Source organism: Polyodon spathula, chromosome 3 (assembly GCF_017654505.1).
Source record: "Polyodon spathula isolate WHYD16114869_AA chromosome 3, ASM1765450v1, whole genome shotgun sequence".
Classification (NCBI taxonomy): Eukaryota; Metazoa; Chordata; class Actinopteri; order Acipenseriformes; family Polyodontidae; genus Polyodon; species Polyodon spathula.
The window spans coordinates 92,873,999-92,895,858 of NC_054536.1; the positions used below are offsets into that span (position 1 = coordinate 92,873,999).

General features: G+C 42.6%; 2 protein-coding genes across 2 annotated transcripts in view; both read left to right on the forward strand.

Annotated features, from left to right (window-relative positions):
* LOC121313662 (GAS2-like protein 2) overlaps positions 1–11,662 on the forward strand; it is a 28,106-nt gene extending 16,444 nt beyond the window's left edge. The window contains exon 3 of the mRNA XM_041246431.1: positions 9,728–11,662. Within this exon, the coding sequence (XP_041102365.1) occupies positions 9,728–9,898 (171 nt within the window). The 3' untranslated portion in view covers positions 9,899–11,662. The remainder of the gene's footprint in view (positions 1–9,727) is intronic.
* LOC121313661 (gamma-aminobutyric acid type B receptor subunit 2-like) overlaps positions 1–21,860 on the forward strand; it is a 319,270-nt gene that overhangs the window by 206,530 nt on the left and 90,880 nt on the right. The window lies entirely within an intron of this gene.

Sequence of the window (21,860 nt, forward strand, 5' to 3'; positions counted from 1 at the left end):
GCCAAAACTCACTGTTTTTCATATTAGCAGGCACCCAACTTGTAGTTTGTTTATCATCATTAGTGGGCAAACTCAATACAACTGAATCTGAATCAGTTGATGAACCATGAGCCTTAGCTGCTGAGATTCTCCATACAAAAGGATTCAATGTTTTACTGACCAGCCTAGCTGATTCAGCGTTATTTGCGACAATATGCAGTGTGACGGGACTTAAGAAGTCCCTGCTCAGCATATTTAGTGGTCAAACTCAGTCTGTAATTGAAGACGCTCCTTATAGAGGTCAGGTGTAGGGGAAGAGGCATAATGCTTATCAAGTTGTAAAATAAGGTCAGCAAGTTCAGAAAGTCTGGCAGATTGTTGCTTTTTTACTCTTGAGGTGTAACAGATTATCTGCCCACGCAGAAAGGCTTTGAGGGCTTCCCATAGGGTGGAATTGGAGATCTCTGGGCTGGAGTTAGTTTCAATGAAAAAAATTATTTCAGAACAAATAAACCGGACAAATTCTCCATCGGAAAGCGAGAAAGGGTTAAGCCACCATCTTACAAGAAAAAGAACAGTCAGGAAAGGATCGCTCTACTGATACAGGGGCATGGTGAAAGATAACAATGCTGTGATAGGTGCAGGTTTTATGAAGGAAGCCTATTGTCCAGCAAGAAATAGTCTATGCGTGAGAAAGAGTGGTGGACAGGAGAAAAGAAAGAGTAGTCCCTAGTGGTAGAAAACATAAATCTCCATGGGTCCAATTAATATGCTATACTGGTCAAGGAAGAAATGTAAGGCTAAGGCCGATTTGGAAAGAGAGGTAGGTTTTATAGCGATCAAGATAAGGGTTAAGCACACAATTAAAATCACCTCCAAGGATTAAATGGTGGGTGTGAATGTCTGGCAAAGATGAAAGTAATTTAGAAACAAGGAGTATAAATGTTGGCCAGAATCACCGGGGTATTACAGAGATTCCTGTCACGATTACATACCTTCCATTAGCGTCAGCGATTACTTTGTCAACAGTAAAAGGGATATCTTTATAAATTAATATTGCTGCCCCCCCAACAAATACGAAATTGTTCAATGGTGCGAAAATGAGTTTTCTGGAGGAAACTTATGCCCACGTTTAGATGTAAAAGATGGCTTAGTACTTTTATTTCTTTTAACTGGTTGGTTGTCCTTTAACATTCCTGTTGATAAAGTTAATAGGGCGCTCACCAGTAGAGACCCTTCTATTTACCATTCTCTGATCAGGGTGAAAAATAAATAAATATTGGATAAGAGAACATATCCCCCCTTACAGAGTACTGAAGAGTTGCAAAAAGCAAGGACATATTAGCGTTTGCGTGAAGAAAAAAATATATATATATATATATATATATAATACACACACATACACATACATATGCACATACATATACACACACACACACACACAGAAAAAAGAAAACCGCAGATTACAAAGTATGTGTATCAGTTGACTGTCATACAGAACTTCTATATGAGTAGGTAATAAAAATACCATTATTACCAACACCAAATCTAACAGCTGAGTGCTATAGTAATAGGAGAGACAATAATTAAGTTCAGTGTGCTTTCCATACAGAGATCCAAAATCCAGAGAAAAATAAATAAATAAACATGGTAACTACATGGTGATTAAAAGTCAATTGGCAGATGCCGTATAGCTGGAGATTTAACAACAATCATAATAATAAAGAAAATAGAATTAAAGCAAGTTAATGAAATATATTAGACCCAGGGTCCAGCACAAAATACAGTATAATCGTAAATCTCGAAAAACTACTCACTTCTAAATCTTTTGTAGTCATTTTTGTATTACTTTAGTATAAATACATGTTAATTTGGATTCATATGTTGTTTTCTTCTGACTTTATGTGAACGAAAAGACACACATTTGCCCGTTTTCCCATTGGAAATAGTGATATTTTGAAATATAACTGTCCTGGTCACAAAAGCAAAGTTTATGGGTAATAATAGCCATATTCTATACTTTTGAGGCATAAGCAATTAGGAAAAAACACATATACTACTGTTTAAATATATATATATATATATATATATATATATATATATATATATATATATATAATATATATCTATATATATATAGAATATATATATGTACATTAATATACAGCTGCTGACAGACATTCACACACCCCAATGCAAGGAAATTTCCATACACCAGAGTGTGCAAACCCCAGACAACCACGTTTGCACATAACAGCGGTACATTATAGCACACAAATTATAGTTGTATGAAACTGAGAACAGTATTGTATAGTTATTGATTTTAGAACCGGATTTAATTCCTTGATAAATCTTAGAAGTATAGTCTGTGATATCTCATGTTACACTATCGAACATTTGCCCTTTTGGGTGTGAAAACCTCACACAAATCAGAGATCCACGTACCACATAGGTCACATGTTTTTTATTACAAAAATAAACCTTTTTTTTTTTTTCTTTTGATTTATTTAATAAAAAAAAAAAATAAATAAATAAATAAATAAATATTATCATTAAAAGTCCAGAAGTCAGCAAAGGCTCAGCATCACAATTCAGTAGAATGTCCACAGAAAGCTTGGGTAACAAAAATACTATTAACGGTTATAAATCTATTATAAAAGTCATGAAGCACAGTGAAGTTGGGTACTCATCTGGTACCTGTGGACTCTGGGCTTGGAGCAATGCGATCGTTGCAGAAAGGAACAGCCTCCTCGTGAGTGTTGAATGTGAATCGGGATCCATTAAAGGTGATCTGGAGATGTGGAGGGTATAGCAGGCCATATCGTATCCCCGCTTCACGAAGCTGAGACTTAACCCTTCCAAAAGCTGCTCGACGTTTCGAAACCTCAGAGCTGAAATCAGGGAAGTACTCTGTACTCTGTTGCCATGGCAGTGAAGGGGGGCATACTCTTGGGCTAGACACAAGATTGGCTCTTTCGCTTGACAGTGATGGATTCTGGCAATAATGGCTCGAGGTCTCTCTCCAGTTTGTGGCTTCAGAGCAAGGGACCGGTGTGCTCTATCCAGTGTCAGGGGCTATCAAACCTCTCTTTCCCAAAAAGGTCTATAAGAAAGTTAGTCATAAAAGCTGTTGGTTGTTTCCCTTCACACCCTCCGGTATCCCAGTCACACGTAGATTCTCTCTACGACCCGTGCATTCCAAATTGTCCAGTTTAGATTTTATGGCTGTATTTTCGGTGGCGATGGTGGAGCATATTTTTTCCAAGGCAGCAACCCTGCTGTCAACATCACCGAGAGATTTCTCCACTTCTTGCAGCCGGCTCCCGTAGCCTTTCAATCGTGGTTTGTAGGGTGGAGATGGAGGATCGGGTCTCGATTCAGAAAGATTAAATCAGTCCATGGATACTAGACATCGAGGCTGCCAGCGAGGCCAGGGACGAATCACCGCCATCTTCAGCTGCATGGTCTGGCCTGTGTTCAGCCATGTTGACTCGTTCGGTTTCAGAGGCCTCGCTTGGTCTTGATTTTTGACATCGTAAAAAGTGCTAATAACTTTTATAATGTAGTAAATCTGAATCTAATTGTAGGAGCTAGCTTGAGCCACGTCCTACTCACTTAGCATGCTAAATGGCGCTCCTCATTAAAGCATTTCTAACGGTTTACACAGTATCTCCAATCAGTTATCAGTTATCCTATTTACACCCCATTTTATACTTTAGGAGGGCAGGAAGCTCTCTGAACCTGGTTATGTGCAAGGAAGGCCGTCACCCTGTATCATACAGCACAACTTGTTTCTGCTGACAGCTTTTGGTTTCTACGTACCAGAGACACTGATAACACCTCGGCCAAGAGTCAGAGCCTTTATTTGACTTGGTTAATCAAAGATGCATGCTCTTGCACTGACGGCTTCAACTGTGGTATACTGTACTCTACATGTCTTTAAATGGTGCGCTACTCTGTGCTGTGTGTGGATTAGCTTGTTATGGAATATGAGTATGTGAATGGGAGTAGAAGAACAGGTACAAGTATGTATTATACAAACACATTTTCTTCCTGATAGTGTGATAAGTAGTACAGTGCATGCAAATAAAGATAATAATACAACTGCAAGACAGTTTCCAAACTGTGTTGTAGATTGTAGTCCCTTCAGGAACCTGTCTTCTTGTTGAATTCTTACCTTTATTTTCATACACTGCAAGCACTTTGATGCGCTCTGCTCCCATTTACAGCCACTCTGGTGCAATATTTGAGTCTAGCAGGGGCTCAGAAAAAATAAGGAGCTCCTCGTTGGTTGCAACCTTCTTGAAATTTCTTACCAAAAAATGACAGCATTGCTTTATTATTCCCACCAGATGTAGACCGTTCACACAAGTTGTGTCCCGGCAAAGTGTCACAGTCCAGCATGACATCAAGGCTTTCACAACTGTTGTGTAGATTGGTTAAACCTCATAATAGGTGCAAAAATAGATTGAACTATTGTCTTAACACCACCAAGCAATAGTCTCTCTCTGACATGTGATTGGTTCAAAGGAACGCCCTTCTCCCCTGCACTCCTCACAAGAGAAAATGGCTAAATGTGAAAAAACTGCTGAATAGCGATTCTGAGACTGAAAAGAAAATTATTTACAAAAAATACTACAAAAGAATGCGTTACTGTTTTCTGACTTAATGAAATTCTAACAAATTCTATTTGACAATGTAAAGAATTATGACAGCCGGGATATAAACTGGATTATGCAGCAATCAGCAAACCAGACGAAGAACTGAAGGCAAAAAAAAAAAACTTTGATAACTATGTGGTATGAACTTCAAAAACATTTTCTCTTATTTCTGTTATTTATTTACTTATGCTGTATGAGCTATATTTAAACAAAATATATAAAGTCATATTTACTACCCAATCTTGCCTTTATTCTCTTGACTGACTCATGTATTAAATATGTAATAGAAAATGAAACGCTCCTCCAGGGTGCAATGCTCTCAGCCTGCGGCTTCAGGCATTATAGCCCCCTGTCGGTAACAGTAGTCTTCCCTCTGAGTCAGTCAAGAATTTTCCACTATAGCCTTCCTCTCCAGTCTGTGTGTGTGTGTGTACATCAACTTGTTTTGGATTAGGGTACAGGAGTGCTCCTTTAAAAAATAAAAATAAAAATAAACAGACAAGAGAGCAGAAATGTCACAGCACACAGGCAGGCACATGCAGTGTTTAAGAAATGGGTTTCGGAAAGAGAAGAAAGAAAAGAGATAGACCTCTCATTTATCTGGTTTGCAGGAGATAAAAAGATGCAGTGTCAAAATACGCCAGACGCTGACACTTTGACTTTAAACCCACATTTCAGAAACTAATTAAACTTTGCTTGTACATTATTATTTTTTGGTATCTTACTGTGAATGTACTGGATGCACTGCATGGCATGCATAATACTGACACCTGTGACAAATGCTTTATGTATGTGTGTGTAGTATATATATGTATATTATATATATATATATATATATATATATATATATATATATATATATATACAGTGGCTTGCAAAAGTATTCAGACCCCTGATATTCTCTCATATTACTGAATTACAAATGGTACGTTGAAATTTCGTTCTGTTCGATATTTTATTTTTAAACACTGAAACTCAGAATCAGTTATTGTAAGGTGACATTGGTTTATGTTGGGAAATATTTTTAAGAAAAATAAAAAACTGAAATATCTTGCTTGCATAAGTATTCAACCCCCACACATTAATATTTGGTAGAGCCACCTTTCGCTGCAATAACAGCTTTAAGTCTTTTGGAGTAAGTATGTACCACTTTTGCACACAGTGTCGGAGTGATTTTGGCCCATTCTTCTTGGCAGATTTGCTCCTGGTTGTTCAGGTTGGTTGGATGACGCTTGTGGACCGCAATTTTCAAATAGTGCCACAAGTTCTCAATGGGATTGAGATCAGGACTTTGACTGGGCCACTGTAGGACATTCACCTTTTTGTTCTTGAGCCACTCCAATGTTGCTTTGGCCTTGTGCTTGGGATCATTGTCCTGCTGAAAGGTGAATTTCCTCCCAAGCTTCAGTTTTTTAGCGGACTGAAGCAAATTCTCTTGCAGTATTTTCCTGTATTTAGCTCCATCCATTCTTCCTTCAATTGTAACAAGACGCCCAGTCCCTGCTGATGAGAAGCATCTCCACAGCATGACGCTGCCACCACCATACTTCACTGTAGGGATGGTGTGTCTTGAGGCATGGGCAGTGTTAGGTTTGTGCCACTGTCACAGAGACGGCCGAAGTGGGCGGCGTCAGAACCAGGAAAAGGAATGAAACACACAGACAGGACGGATGAATTGAAATGATGATGGCGCTTGCTTGCGCCGGTTTATTGCAAAATAAAAGGGTTTAACAAACAAACAGAAACAACAGGACACGGCACTCTATGCCAAAATAAATAGACAAACAAAAACGGACTATACTTAACAAAACGGTGCATGGACAGACACACTGACAAACACGGTGCATGGACAGAGACACTGACAAACACGGTGAGCAGATAAATAAACAAGTATCGTGCTGGTCCCACCAGCACGCAATAGCAATTGATATTAATAACGCTTTGGTTTCTCCTTCTCTCTCTCCTGTTCTCCACTCACCGAACACCGAACCGCGAGTGGGTGAAAACATGCTGTTTTTATGCAGCTGTACCAAGACTCGACTGCTAATCAATCATTCATTTGTAGTCTCGGTACAACTGCACGTGAATTAATAAAGTGCAATTCCCTGTGCTCACATATTATTACTTTTTACTTGCACGTGAAGTGCTGTGCAATCCTCGTGCCTAAATACAAATATACATTTTAAACACTCGTGTTACACAGAGCCGTTTATATCCTGTGTACCAATGACTATACACCAACATTAGACACACAACATAACAGAAAATATACACAGGGCAGGCACTTCGTCACATATACCCCCCCCCCCCCCCCCGTGCAAAGCACACATGGCTTCAATGGCCACCTCCCCCCTTAAAAGCCCAAAAGTCCAGCACAAAGTCCTGGGCCAGGACCAGAGGCTTCAAGGGGCCCACAGGTCGTAAGGCTGTCAGCAGCAATGCTGACAGCGGGGTGGCATACTCCTGCCAGGGTAGTCCACGCAGCGGAAAGGCTGCTTGGGGGGTGGTCTCCTGACTTCCCCCCTTCTTCGGAGCCGGCAGGTCTCCTTGGTGGGGTTCCGACCACAGTACTTCCAGCAGCGAAGAAACTACAGTGGGAGCAGGTCTCCTGACCTCCCCCCTAATCTCCGGCAGCGAAGAAGCTGCAGTGGGAGCAGGTCTCCTGACCTCCCCCACGATCTCCGGCAGCGAAGAAGCTGCAGTGGGAGCAGGTCTCCGGACCGCCCCCCCAATCTCCGGCAGCAAAACTGCTGCAGTGGGAGCAGGTCTGCGGACCTCCCCCTCGATCTCTGGCCGCGAAACTGCTGCTGGTGTTGATGGTCTCCAGACCTCCTCCCCCTTCTTCGTGTCCAGTAGCTCCCCTTGGTGGGGTTCCGACCACAGTACTTCCTGCTGCGCTGCAGAGCAACAGGCAGCCCCAGGCAATGCTGAGCGACGGGCAACCCCAGGCGATGCGCAGGCAGGCATCCTTGGGCGAAGCGTGGCAGGCATCCTTGGGCGAAGCAAGGCAGGGAGTCAGGACAAGCTGATGTGCTGGCCCTCTTCGTAGCCGCTGCGGCCGGGCCATTTTTCCCTGCACTCCCCTCAGCAGACTATATAGTGACTGCTGAGGAATGCCAGCATCAAGTCCTGGTACTCTTTCTTGTACAGGGAAAGGCAACTTCTGCTGCTCTCCCCCTGATGGTGATGGAGGCAGAGGCAGCTCCAGCTCCTCTCCTCGTGAGGGTGGGGGAAGTGATACCAGCAGACATTCATCCTCTGCTGGTGGGGAAAGTGATACCAGCAGGCATTCATCCTCTGCTGGTGGAAAGGGGCCCAGCAGGCATTCACACTCTGCTGGTGGGGGAAGTGATACCAGCAGGCATTTACCCTCTGCTGGTGGGGGAAGTGATACCAGCAGGCATTCACCCTCTGCTGGTGGACAGGGACCCAGCAGGCATTCACCCTCTGCTGGTGGACAGGGACCCAGTAGGCATTAACCCTCTGCTGGTGGACAGGGACCCAGCAGACATTCACCCTCTGCTGGTGGACAGGGATCCAGCAGACATTCACCCTCTGCTTGTGGACAGGGACCCAGCAGGCATTTACCCTCTGCTGGTGGAGGAGGCAGAGGTAGCTCCCGCTGCTCTGCTCCTGCCGGTGGAGGTGGCGGAGGCAGAGGCAGCTCCTGCTGCTCTGCTCCTGCCGGTGGAGGTGGCGGAGGCGTGTAGTCTCCTGGCGGTGGAGGTGGGAACGGCATGTAGTCTACCCTTGTTACAGGGGACTGGTGCGGCTCTCCCTCACTTGCAGGGGACTGGTGCGGATCTGGAGACAGCAGTGGGACCTCTCCCTCTGGTGCTGGAGATGGCAGCAATGGCTCCTCTCCCTCTGGCGCTGGAGATGGCTCCTCTACCTCTGGAGGCAACACCAGCAGGCATTCTTCCCCTGCTGGTGGATCCTTGGGCAGTGGATGCTCCGGCTCCTCATTTTTCCTCCACACCTTTCTCCCTCTCTGCCTCCGTCTGCTCACCTTCCTCTCGTGGGCATCTAGGCGCTCTGGTTCTGGCTGCTGGCGTAGAGACTGCCCCCCTTCTGTATCCGGGAGAAGGCAGTCAGCCACTCCATGCCCGTAGCGCTTGCACAGGAGGCACCATCCCCCCTGGCTCTCCCAAGCCTCCACAAATGCATCCAGGTCCTGGTCCCGCAGTCATCTCAAACCAGAGCACCTGGTGTGGCTGCTGGGGAGGTTGCTGCTTCCTCTGGCCACTTTTTCCCTTTTTTTTTTTTTTTTTTTTTAATCCACAACACAAAAAAAAAAAAAAAAAAAAACATCTCTCCTGGTCGCTTGGAGGCGCTGTTAATCCCACGCAGGACACCAAGTGTCACAGAGACGGCAGAAGTGGGCGGTGTCAGAACCAGGAAAAGGAATGAAATACACAGACAGCTACCCTTTCCCTAATCTGTGCATTTGTATTACTTTATCTCTAACTTCTGTAGAATGCTCTTTGGTCTTCATTTTCCTTCAGTTTCACAGCCTTACCAATGATCCTTCAATAGTGGGGTTTTTATCCAGAAAATGTGACAGCAACTTTAATGGTTCACAGGTGGAGGCCAATGGTAAGGTAATTGTGTCCTCGTTAGGGCAATTTCTTTCATTGGTGCAAACTGGGAGCTTCCACAGCACAGGGGTTGAATACTTATGCAAGCAAGATATTTCAGTTTTTTATTTTTTTTAAAAATATTTCCCAACATAAAACCAATGTCACCTTACAATAATTGATTCTGAGTTTCAGTGTTTAAAAATAAAATATCAAACAGAATGAAATTTCAATGTACCATTTGTAATTCGGTAATATGAGAGAATTGGTCAGGGGTCTGAATACTTTTGCAAGCCACTGTATGTGTGTGTATAAGAGAGAGAGAGAGAGAGAGAGAGCGAGAGAGAGAGAGAGAGAGAGAGAGAGAGAGAGAGAGAGAGAGAGAGAGAGAGAGAGAGAGAGAGAGAGAGAGAGAGAGAGAGAGAGAGAGAGAGAGAGAGAGAGAGAGGAGAGAGAGAGAGAGAGAGAGAGAGAGAGAGAGAGATTGGAATATTACATTTTCTTTTCCAGAGGACACTGAGAGACCCCCTACTTGATCTGCAGCACCAGAATGACATTAACCAGTCTCCTGGACCTCAGAGAAAAAGTACCCTCGCACCTGGGGATCTCCACACAACTCAACGCATAGAAAACAACGGAGAGGCTTCTGATAGACTGAACACCCAGAACTCCATCTTCTGAAGAAGAAGAGCACATTGGACTGTGTGTTATCTTGCTGCCAGACTGTATAAAATGTTGTCCTCGTGTAACCTCATGAGACATTTTAATCTTGAGAGAAGCCTCTCCAGAAAATGACTCACATGAGAACTTTCTTCCCATTTTTTAAGCCATGCATCTCCTTGAGATGTGAGGACACTCAGAAATGTCTATGAGGCCTCTCATCTTCATGGATGGGTTGGGTAAAATATTTTTAGCATTGAAGGGACTAGGCATGGGTCCAAGCTTTGAGCTCAAAAGCAGTTTTAGGACACTGAAACCGTGGTTACTTCAGCGACATGATTTTTTCTAAAAGAATAATACAAATCTTATCGTTATAGGTTTAAATTCTCCTTAGTGTTGAAAGTTGAGACCCAGCTTAGTTCCCCCTTTTACTCTCTTTAAATAGGGCAACCCATTTTTTAAAACTGAGTTAATCACCAACTAACAAATATGTCTTCAGCTAGCTAGACAAAACAGCCCATAATTGCAGCAGTTTTTTTGCAAATGGAAACGGATGGACAGTCTTTTTGCAGCACATTGTAACATGCATGTGTTAGTTCACTGTGGTGCTTAGTGGATATCATTCAGCTTGCCTTGGTCCTCTTGTGGATGAATAAAGCAACCTATCAGATGTAGAGAGTTTGGATCATTTTTCTAAAGCTCTTGTGAATTGTTTCAGGGAAACCAGTGTGTAAATAAGTAAACAATGTCAGCGCATTCCTTGTTTTTCCCAAAAAAATGACAAAATCAAATGTTTTAGAAGGACAAGCATTTAAAAAATATGGTGCTGTATCTTTTGAATGCAGTTTTCATATGAGTGTTTTGTTCTTTATATTGTTGTGTTCTGTAGCTTAGTGTGTCTCATTATATTGATTCTTCATAATCTTCTTCGAATGATCTGATACAGACCTGCCATAAATCCCTTGCAACACTCACTGGTCCCATCACAAGCTTTCCAGTAAATACTTGAACTTTGCAGGTGGTGTTTTACTAGCTTTGGTTTGTAACAATGCCTATGATTCAGGATACCCAAGCAAATAATACATTCTTCAGCCCTAGTGAGAACCACAGGTGTCAGGCTGGGAAAGTATATTTCACACATTTTGAGGGACTAGTAAAGATTTCCATTTACAAAATGGCACACACACACACACACACACACACACACACACACACACACACACAGTTCTCACAGCCAGAAAGGACAGTAAATACATGCTATGCAACGTTTTGCAACACATCCTTAAAGGATTAAAAGAATAGAAATGTGTCTTTCTTTTCAATGTATTTTCTTCATATAACTAAACTGGATTTGGCAGACTGCTACCTAGAACTGGTTACTGAAACTGGCCCAAGATCCCCAGACTTAAAACAATGAATAATGCAAAGCCGTCTCTACTATCACCTGTGGCAGGTGCACAGGAGCCCTTTTGCAAGTACTGCAGATTCCTATAGTACTTCTCTTCTGATAGTACCATACATTTTGCTATACAGACTAATTAAAACACGTCCCTACTATGCAGTGCCTAATGAGTCACGCCTTGTACAGACCCTGGACACCTTGTATTACTGACAATGCAATACTTAACAACAGTAGCCTAGTGTGTAACCAGTATGCATCCAATACTACTAGACGTATACAAGCTGCTGCTTCTTAATCTAGAACCCTCAGTCCTGTATCTAACCTGGTGTGAATGCAGAACAATGCAACTAATTACTGTATGAAAATGCAATCTATAATAAAGCTTAGGTTTTATACAAAGCTGTCTGGAAGTCATTTATATAAAAATGTAAGAATGGGATTTCAAACACTTTTTTGTTTTTTGTCAAAGCAGTTTGATATGTCATCTTCAGTTTAATGTGTCAGTTGTTCTTCAGCCTAGGATTATCCAGGACATCTGGAAATCTTTTGAGGTATTTAATGAAATTTCCAAAAAAGTGTTTAGATTTTGTGAACAGGGCCCTATGTCTTGAAGTCAGGAGAAATCATCTGAGACATACATATCTGTGTTGGCAACTGTTTCAGACCACGATAGCATAAGCAGTTATCTATATACAAGTAACCATATTGTTGTAAAGTGACTGCAGAAAGGCAGAGTTACTGGCATTCAGAACCTCACTATACAGCGAGTAGTAACAGAGGCGTGCCTTTTTATCAAGGCGTTACAGAGCAGTAAGATGGCTTGCAAGAGAGAGTGCTCTAAAGATTAAGCTAAATGTAATTACAGTGCCGAGCATTACTTTTAGAAACTTTCACCACTAGGGATTTAAATAAAATGCTATGGGCACCATGACATTTTTTTTTTTCAAATGAAAACTTTTGTAATTAATAGATCGTTATAGTTTGTGAGAATGACTGAGTTGATCTGGTGCACTGTTATCTTCATATATTAATGACAATGTCACGTTCCTAAGATAATTTATCTTGCAATCTCGACATATCACTTTTCTATATTTTCCTACTGTCCTAAATGAGCCTCTGTAAAAAGGTGAGGAAATTGCAACTAAACTTTGTGCTCAGGCGTATCTGGGACAAATGAGGCCTGAGGAGAAGAAAAGAGAAGCAACGGAAACACCAGGAGATGTCACCCTGACCGGAGGTGGGGCAACACCCAGAGAAGTTTCTTGTCACTTCATCATCATGAGAGGATAATTTTCTTATTCAGTAACTCATCACTTTTGTGACCCCTGGTCCTTGTTTCTTTTTTCAGATCGAAAAAGTCCCTTGGGTCGACATTGTCAATACCTTTTAGAATTTTGAATGCTTGAATGCAGTCTTCTTTGTTCAAGACTGAATAAATTCAATTATTTTAGCATGTCTGCCTATGACATGCGTTTTAAACCAAGAATAATTCTGGTTGCTCTTTTTTGCACTCTTTCTAGAGCAGCAATATCCTTTTTGTAGCCTTTCCTAAAACCATGCTGACTGTCTCCCAGGATACTGTTAACATATAGGTATTTTTCCATTTTGGATCTTATTATAGTTTCCATAAGTTTAGATATAATTCAGGCTTATTGGTCTGAAGTTCCTGGTTCAGTTTTGTCTCCCTTTTTGCAGATTGTTACTATGTTTGCAATTTTCCAGTCTGTCGGTACAACCCATCTCAAGAGACTGTTGTATGATGTTAGTTAACAGTTTGTAAATAACTTCTTTCATTTCTTTGAGTGCTATTGGAAGGATCTCATCTGGCCCAGGGGATTTGTTTATTTTAAGAGCTTCTAGTCCCTTTAACACTTCTGCCTCGGTTATGCTAAAGTTATTTAAAACTGGATAAGAACAGGTCGACATCTGGGGCATGTTGTCCATATCCTCCTTTGTAAAAACTTGTGAAAAGTAATCATTTAATATATTTGCTATGTTTTTTCTCTTCATCTATGATGTTGCAATTTGTATCTCTAGACATTTTACTTCATCCTTGAATGTTCTTTTGCTAATATTGGAAAAACTTTTTGGAATTGGTTTTAGCCCCCTTGGCAATGTTCATTTTTATCTCTCTCTCTTGGCCTTTCTAACCTCCTTTTTGACTCGCGTTAAACGCTCTGTAAAGGGCCTTTTTTCTCTGAATATTTTTTTTAATTGATTTATTAAACCATTTTGGCCAATTTGTTTCAGATTTTGATTTGTGTACTTTTGAGATGTATTTGTTTTGCACGTCTAGTTCTATATTTTTGAAAAATAGCCTGCAATCCCTGTTTGTATCTAACAAGGTTCAGGACCCAGGGGAGTCTTGTGGCAGGCATGCATAAAAATATATATATGTGTGTGTGTGTGTGTGTGTGTGTGTGTGTGTGTGTGTGTGAATGCAAATTTAAACTTATTGGACAACAATATATTCTCACATAATAATCTTTATTTTTATATAGCACCTTTCATAGGGGACCACCATCACAAAGCGCTTCTCAAGATACAAGACTCAGGTGTGTGAACTATGCATCAGCTGCAGAGTCACTTACAACAACATCACACACGAAAGACAGAGCACAAGGCAGTTAAATGATCAAGGCGACGTGCTAAAGGTGATGTGTTCAAGGTGACGTGCTCAAGGTGATGTGCTCAGGGTCACACAACGAGTCAGTGGCTGAGCTGGGATCTGAAGTGGGTACTTCTTGGTTATCAGCCGCTGGACCTCACAGCCTCCTAATCCTAAGCAATGTTGGAAAAATGCAGCATTTCAGTAACACCACAAAACGCCACAAAGCCATGATGCTCACAAAACTAGCACTTCAATAACATTTTTCATTGCCAAAGGGAAGTTACATATGCAAAAACTACATGTTGTGACTAGTTCAGCAAATCTGTAGTAGGAATGTTCCCAGACTTATGCATTGCAAAGTATTCTGCAGGAAAGTCTAAAAGTTCACAAAAATAGTGAAAGGCGATTCTATTACAATTTTAGCATCAACATTGCTTTAGAAATTCAGATTGATTGATAACATGTGTTTATATACAGCAGTAGTGTGTTCATTTAAAATAGAAGAGAGCTGACAATGAAATGTTACTGTCTGTGGTATTGTTGATCTGCCACGTATGTACTGCATAATGTTGCAATACCATGTTGTTGTGTGTTTTGGCTTTTTAAAATGTGTTTTTTATGATGCAGTGTGTAGGTATAGAGGTGATGCAGTGCTCAAATGACAACGAACAGTGCCCACGGTCCAAACAGTTCTTCAATCATTTTAATGGTTTGGCACAGTTAAATAATATAGTTGGCAACTACACAGCAATGTGTAATTGCACAGCTAAGCAAAAGAAGATTTCAGTCCCGAAATAACAATACAAGAATACAGGCACGGCTCTCAGATTCATTCGCTCTCTGTCACGGACTATGCCGTGCAAAAATGAGCACAGCATTAACATTATTGCGTAAGAATCAGGGTAGAGTAGAGGGTGTGTTTCCGTGCAAGTGGTGTGTGCATGCATGGGGTTGCATGGTGATGTGTGCATGCATGGGGTTGTATGGTGGTGTGTCCATGCAAGGGGTTGCATGGTGGTATGTGCAAGCATGGGGTTTCATGGCGGTGTGTGCGTGCGTGGTTTGCATGATGTGTGCAGGGGTTGCATGAGTGTCTGTGTGTAAGGGGGTGCATTGGGTGTGTACGCATGCAGGGGTTGCATGTTGTATGTGGAGGTGTGTGTAGGTGACTTTGGCGTGAAGGATGTGGGGGCGGGGCTCTCAGTAAAGGGCAGAGAGAGCAAGGGGATACAAGGGGTTCTGTGGAAAAGACCGGGAGAACTGGAGAAAGCAAGAGTGACAGAGAAGGGTGTGTGGGGAGATAAAGAGATAGAGCAGGAAAGGACAAAAGAAAAAAAAATACTAATTACAATCATTTTATTTCATTTTCGACTCCTAGTTCCCTTCCCTCACTTTATGATTTTATTTGGTTACAAATGAACAGCCTGAGCCTTCAATTTGATCTACTCACAGTTTCAGTTACATTTCTGCCCTGGAAGAACCCGAAAACACTACATTCATGTCAGAGTGTGATGCAAGTACCCTGGCATGCATTTGGAAGCCTGTAGCCTGGTGAGCAAGTCCGAGGGCGGACTTGAGGCTGGCAGGGGCGAGTGTAGTGTGCATGGGTGTAGGGGAATGTTAAGGCTGGTAGGTGACGCAATCAAATATGAAGACATAAGCCCGATACCAGCTCCTGCAAGGCAGCAGGCTCTTTTCTACAGTGGTATCAGCGCTATGCTTCAGAGGGAGGTTCCTGACTCATTGTGTAGCCCTGGCCTGGGGAGAAGACCTGGTCATGGATGACAAGATCAAGGTACAGGCCAAGGAAAACAGCAAGGGGGATAGCCAGTGTTGCAGCACCAAGTCCGGACAGGAGTGACGGAGGCTGCCAAGAGTGAGGAGGTGTTGGATGGGTGAGTTGGACCACTTGGTCTGCTGACAGTGGAAAGAGGCCCAGCTCCAGATTGAGGAGATCCAGCAGGTGCTGACTGCGGCTATGATTGCCCACAGTGACTTTGAGACTGGGAGGCTCCTGACGTGAGTCCAGGGAAGGCAGACACCAACAAGCCTGAAGCCAGGGACCCTGTTCAACTATCACGTCTGCTGGAACTGCCACTTGGAAGCCCGGGCTCAGGGGCCTCACATTCTGCCGGCAGCAAAAGACAACAGATCAGCCTAAGAGTGGAGGCCAGCCCGCGATATGTAGCTTACTCCCTCAACGAACCAAGACACTGTGATGGTGGGGCTAGTTGGGTGGAGCAGCCACATGTACGTGCCCTGAGTGATCGGTGGGGTACTGTGCAGAGCCCAGGTCGGCACTGGCACCACCATCACACTCATTCGGCCCGGACTGTTGCCGTACTGTGGAGAAGCCAGCAAAGTCTTGTGGGCCCCAACTGAGATCAGGACAGTTTCCAGCCAACTCATGCCCATGCAGGGCCTTCAAGAGCTCGAAGTTAGCTTAAGGGGCATCATGTGCCAGCACCCAGTTTGGTTTGCAGACATCGAGGAGAAGTGCATTCTGGGGTCTGACGTCTTAATGGCCATGGGAACCATTCTAGACCTGGGACAGCAAGAGCTGTGGGTACAAGGGGGGGTCAGTTCGCCTGCCTGCTCACCAGCACACCAGATTGCCTGCCTGTTCACCAGCACACCAGCTCCCCAACCTGCTCCCCAGCTCGCCTGCCTGCTCACCAGCCCACCAGCTCCCCAGATCACCAGGCTGCTCCCCAGCTCACCTGCCTGCTCTCCAGCCCACCAGCTCCCCAGCTCCCCAACCTGCTCACCAGCTCGCCTGCCTGCTCACCAGCCCACCAGCTCCCCAGATCACCAGCTTGCTCACCAGCCCACTTGCCCACCAGCTCACCTGCCTGCTCAACGGTCGCCCTGGCTCACCAGCTTGCCGTCTGCTCACCAGTTTCTCTTTACTGCCTCTAAACTTCTCTGCACTTTTCTACGAAGCACTTCTCCCCACACAGCCGCTGTCTGAACTGTCTTGCATTTGACCGTGTTCCGGAGCAGAGCTGGGCAGTTTTCTTATTTTAGCTGTGCTCTGGAGCGAAGCTGGAGCCGGAATGCGCCGGAGCTGAGGTCCTGGGGCTGCTCCACTCTCTCCTACCTTACATTAAACACTCTTATATATTAAGTCCAGTTTATTTGAACTAACAGAATATGTAACTTCATAGGTATTGTTATGTGTTGGGGGTGATGAAATAAAAGCAGTTCTCACATCAGTTATTAGTAAATAAGGCATTATTTTTATTTATTTTAACCCTAAGACACCTTCTCTTTCTTAGTTCCAGAACTGATTCTATCATCTCAGTGTACATCACTTGTAAAACGCTTACAAAAGAAGGCAAGTCTATATTCACTCTAAACTCTACACTCTTCTAAGTATTTTCAAATTATGTCATTTTAACCAAACCCTTTCTCTGCCTAAATTCACCTCATTCTACAGCAATGCATCTTCAGAAATTATGTCTAAACTAAATGGCAAAAATGTTTATGTTTAATATGCTGTGTTACTATTTACAATGAATAATTTCATATAAATATGTTCCTATCTCTAGTATTTAATATTTTACTTAAGCCTAACTTTTAACAGGAAAAATACTTCACTGTTTTTTGTTTCTCTTTATTTATTATACTATTTTCTACTTTTTTATGTTTGAATGGTTAAACAGATGTTTTTATGTTATTAATATGTTGATTTTGTCAAACAACTACCTAAAAAAGTGGCACAAGAAAATAAAACAGTGAAGCTTTAAAACCATCTTTAGTCTTCTTGTAATATTTATAGCCAAGCAGCATCAAAAAAATAAATAAATGAATAAACTTTATAAATAATGATACCATCCTAGTTTGCACTACTTTTTGTGGCTCCGGAGCCAGGTAAAATCAGCTGGAGCTGGAGCAGGGGCTGCTGGAGCCATCCTGGAGCTGGAGCAGGGGGTCTCTCAGCTCTGGAGCCATCCTGGAGCTGGAGCAGGGGGTCTCTCAGCTCTGGAGCCAGCCTGGAGCTGGAGCAGGGGGTCTCTCAGCTCTGGAGCCAGCCTGGAGCTGGAGCAGGGGGTCTCTCAGCTCTGGAGCCAGCCTGGAGCTGGAGCAGGGGGCCTTCGCTCTGCAAAGAACCCTCGATCTCGTAAACCCGGGGAAACAAAGTCTAGCAACCGGGCAAAAAAAAAACGACTCACCTCTCTCTTGGAGCAGGGGGTCTCCATCAGCTCTGGAGCCAGCCTGGAGCTGGAGCAGGGGGTCTCTCAGCTCTGGAGCCAGCCTGGAGCTGGAGCTGAGCTACCGGATCCACTCCAGAGCTGGAACCAACAAACCCAGAGTATTGTCAACCCTACTCTACAGTGACATTCACAGTGCGTTGAAGCTCAACAGAGCACACCCTTACCTATACAGAGGGGTATCAAGCAGGGCTGCTCTCTGTCTGGGATGCTCTGCATATCTATTGAGCTCCTTCTCCACCACCTGCGCCAGTGGACTGTCTCTCCCAAATTGCCTGGCTCCCTTCCCCTCCAGCTCTCAGCGAAACACTGACGACATTGTGAAATGAGGGAGCTTTCTGGAATGTGATCAAGAGGAAGATGGATGGTCACAAGCCATCAAACAAAGCCGAGCTGCTTGAATTTTTGCACCAGGAGTGGCATAAAGTCACCCAACATCAATGTGAAAGACTGGTGGAGAGCATGCCAAGACGCATGAAAGCTGTTCTTGAAAATCAGGGTTATTCCACCAAATATTGATTTCTGAACTCTTCCTAAGTTAAAACATTAGTATTGTGTTGTTTAAAAATGAATCTGAACTTATTTTCTTTGCATTATTCGAGGTCTGACAACACTGCATCTTTTTTGTTATTTTGACCAGTTGTCATTTTCTGCAAATAAATGCTCTAAATGACAATATTTTTATTTGGAATTTGGGAGAAATGTTGTCAGTAGTTTATAGAATAAAACAAAAATGTTCATTTTACCCAAACACATACCTATAAATAGTAAAACCAGAGAAACTGATAATTTTGCTGTGGTCTCTTAATTTTTTCCAGAGCTGTGTGTATATATATATATCTATATATATATATATATATATATATATATAATATATATATATATATATATAATGACCAATCTTTTTATATATCAAACTGTTTGTCAGTAGTTTCAAAAACTTTTACCCAAAAATATATAAATATCGAAACACACTACCAGTCAAAAGTTTTAGAACACCCACATTTCTCCAGTTTTTATTGAAATTTAAGCAGTCCAGTGAATAACCTGAAATGGTACAAAGGTAAGCGGTAAACTGCCAGAGGTTAAAAAAAAGTTTAGTTTACCAAAAACTGAAAAATAATGTACATTTCAGAGTTATACAAAAAGGCCTTTTTCAGGGAACAAGTAATGGGTTAACAACTTACAGCTGTTCTGCAGCAATTAAAGTAAATTAAGCCTTGAACCTTGATGCTAACAATTCCTACAGGTGTCCCAACTTTTGTTGATTACTTACATACCCTCTGTCTGTATAAAAGCAGTGTTGGAACAGACTGTGTTACTACATCCTCTTAAGCATTATTTGGACAGTATTGTACTGCAGGAAGTAGTATATTGCTATCATAATGGTGAGAAAAAGGCAATTAACAAAGGAAGACAGACAGATCATTATAACCCTTAAAAGTGCAGGTCTTTCCTTTAGAGAAATTGCAAAGAAAGCCAAGGTGTCAGTGAGTACAGTTTCCTACACCATCAAAAGGCACTTGGAAACTGGAGGAAATTCTGAGAGAAAGAGGTCTGGCAGACCCAAAGCCACAACAGAATCAGAAGACAAGTTTCTGAGAGTCAACAGCTCACAGGACAACAGCTTCAAGCACAGCTTAACACTGCTCAAAGTAAGCAAGTCTCAGTTTCAACTGTGAAGAGAAGACTTCGAGCTACAGGTTTGACAGGTCGAGTGGCAGTAGGAAAGCCATTGCTAAGATGGAAAAATAAGAAAAAGAGGCTTTCCTGGGCCATGAAGCACGGCCAGTGGGCTACTGAAGACTGGAAGGTCTTATGGACCGATTAATCAAAATTTGAAATCTTCGGTTCATCACGCAGATTTTTGAACATCGTTGAGTTGGTGAAAGGATGGTTCCTCAGTGTGTGACACCAACTGTCAAACAAGGAGGAGGCATGATGGTCTGGGGCTCTTTTGCTGGATCCAGAGTCGACAACTTGCACAGAGTTTGTGGCACCCTGAACCAAAACGGCTAACACAGCATTTTGCAGCATCATGCAATACCCACTGGTATATGCCTAATTGGTCAGGAGTTCGTCCTACAGCAAGATAATGACCCAAAACATACCTCCAGGCTATGTCAGAACTACCTTAGAAGAAAAGAACAAGACAGTAGGCTTCAAATCATGGAATGGCCAGCACTGTCTCCAGACTTAAACTCCATCGAGCTGGTTTGGGATGAACTAGACAGAAGGGTGAAAGCAAAGCAACCTACATGCAACACATTTGTGGGAACTTTTGCAACAGTGTTAGGAAGAACTTTCCAAACAATATTTGATTTCCATTGTAGAAAGAATGCCACAAGTGTGTTCGGCTGTTATATCTGCAAAAGGTGGCTAATTTGAGTCAAAAATTTAGATTAAATTTTATTAAACAAAATTATTCCATGATTTCTTTTTTTTTATCTCCAATTGTTTATTTGTTCTATGCTTTAATTTCAGAGTACATTGAGACATTAAACTGCGTAAATTTCAAAAACTGGAAAAATGGAGGTTCTAAAACTTTTGACATGTAGTAATATATATATATATATATATATATATATTAGGTCTGTCAGAGTTAACGCGTTAATGCATGTGATTAATTGTAAATGCTTAATGCCGTTAATTTTTTTGTCGCAATTAACGCATTTTTTTGAGCCTTAGAACCATCCATAGTTAAAATACAACTCCAAGCTCTCGCGCTTGTTTGTCAATCGACGGCTTGAATTTAGTTATAGCTTTGCTGACGAAGTAAGCTTGAATGATGGAGAAAGCTGCTAAAGGGCTTTTAAACGGCCACTTTTATTACAAACCCCTTACAGGTGGGTCTTTGGATAAAAGCAAAGTTATTTGCAGCTCCTGTAAGGGTGAATTTGTGTATAACCGAAGTACATCGAATCTGAAGTATCAGATACAAGTAAAACACAGAGTTGACGCCGGCAGCAGTAATGAGAGGGCTAGCAATGCAGGACAGCAGCAGCCTACCCTATTAGAGTTCGTGCGCAGGAGGCAAATGGACAAGTCAACGAGCAGCAGGCTAACAAACGCAACAGCGAAGTGGATAGCTGCAGCTTGCAGGCCAATTAACGTTGTGGAAGATGACGGCCTGAGGGACTTCATTCGGATAGCATTGAACGACTCAACAGATGAATTACCATCGAGAGCCACCATCGACGAGAGGGCTAAGAAAGTGGAGGAGTTGAAAAATACACAGGCTGCTGCCCTCACTGGAGACCACTGGACATCGATGAGTAACCACAACTTCCTCTGGGTTACAGCGCACTACATCGATGACAATTGGAAACTGCATTCACACGCTTTGACCGTCATGAAAACAGAAGAGAGGCCCTATGCTGAAACGTGTGATGAGCATTTCATGGATGTAGCAAAGCAGTGGAACATTGAACAGAAAGTTACCGCACTTGGAACAGACATGGAGCATGATTGCAGCTGCGAGACACCTGCCTTTTGAACACTGCCTTGCACCGCGCACAGTCTGCAAAGGTCAGTCACAGTGCCCCTACAGAACAGCGGGTTTGACAATGCCCTAGCCAAATGCCGAAAAGTAGTTGGGCATTTCAAACACAGTCCACCAAACGCTGCAGAGCTAGAACAACAGCAAGTTGCAAATGGGCAAAAGAAGGGGTCACTTGCACATGACGTCACAACAAGATGGAATTCCACTATAGAAATGATCAAACGTGTGCAAAGAAACCAACAACAACCGAGGGA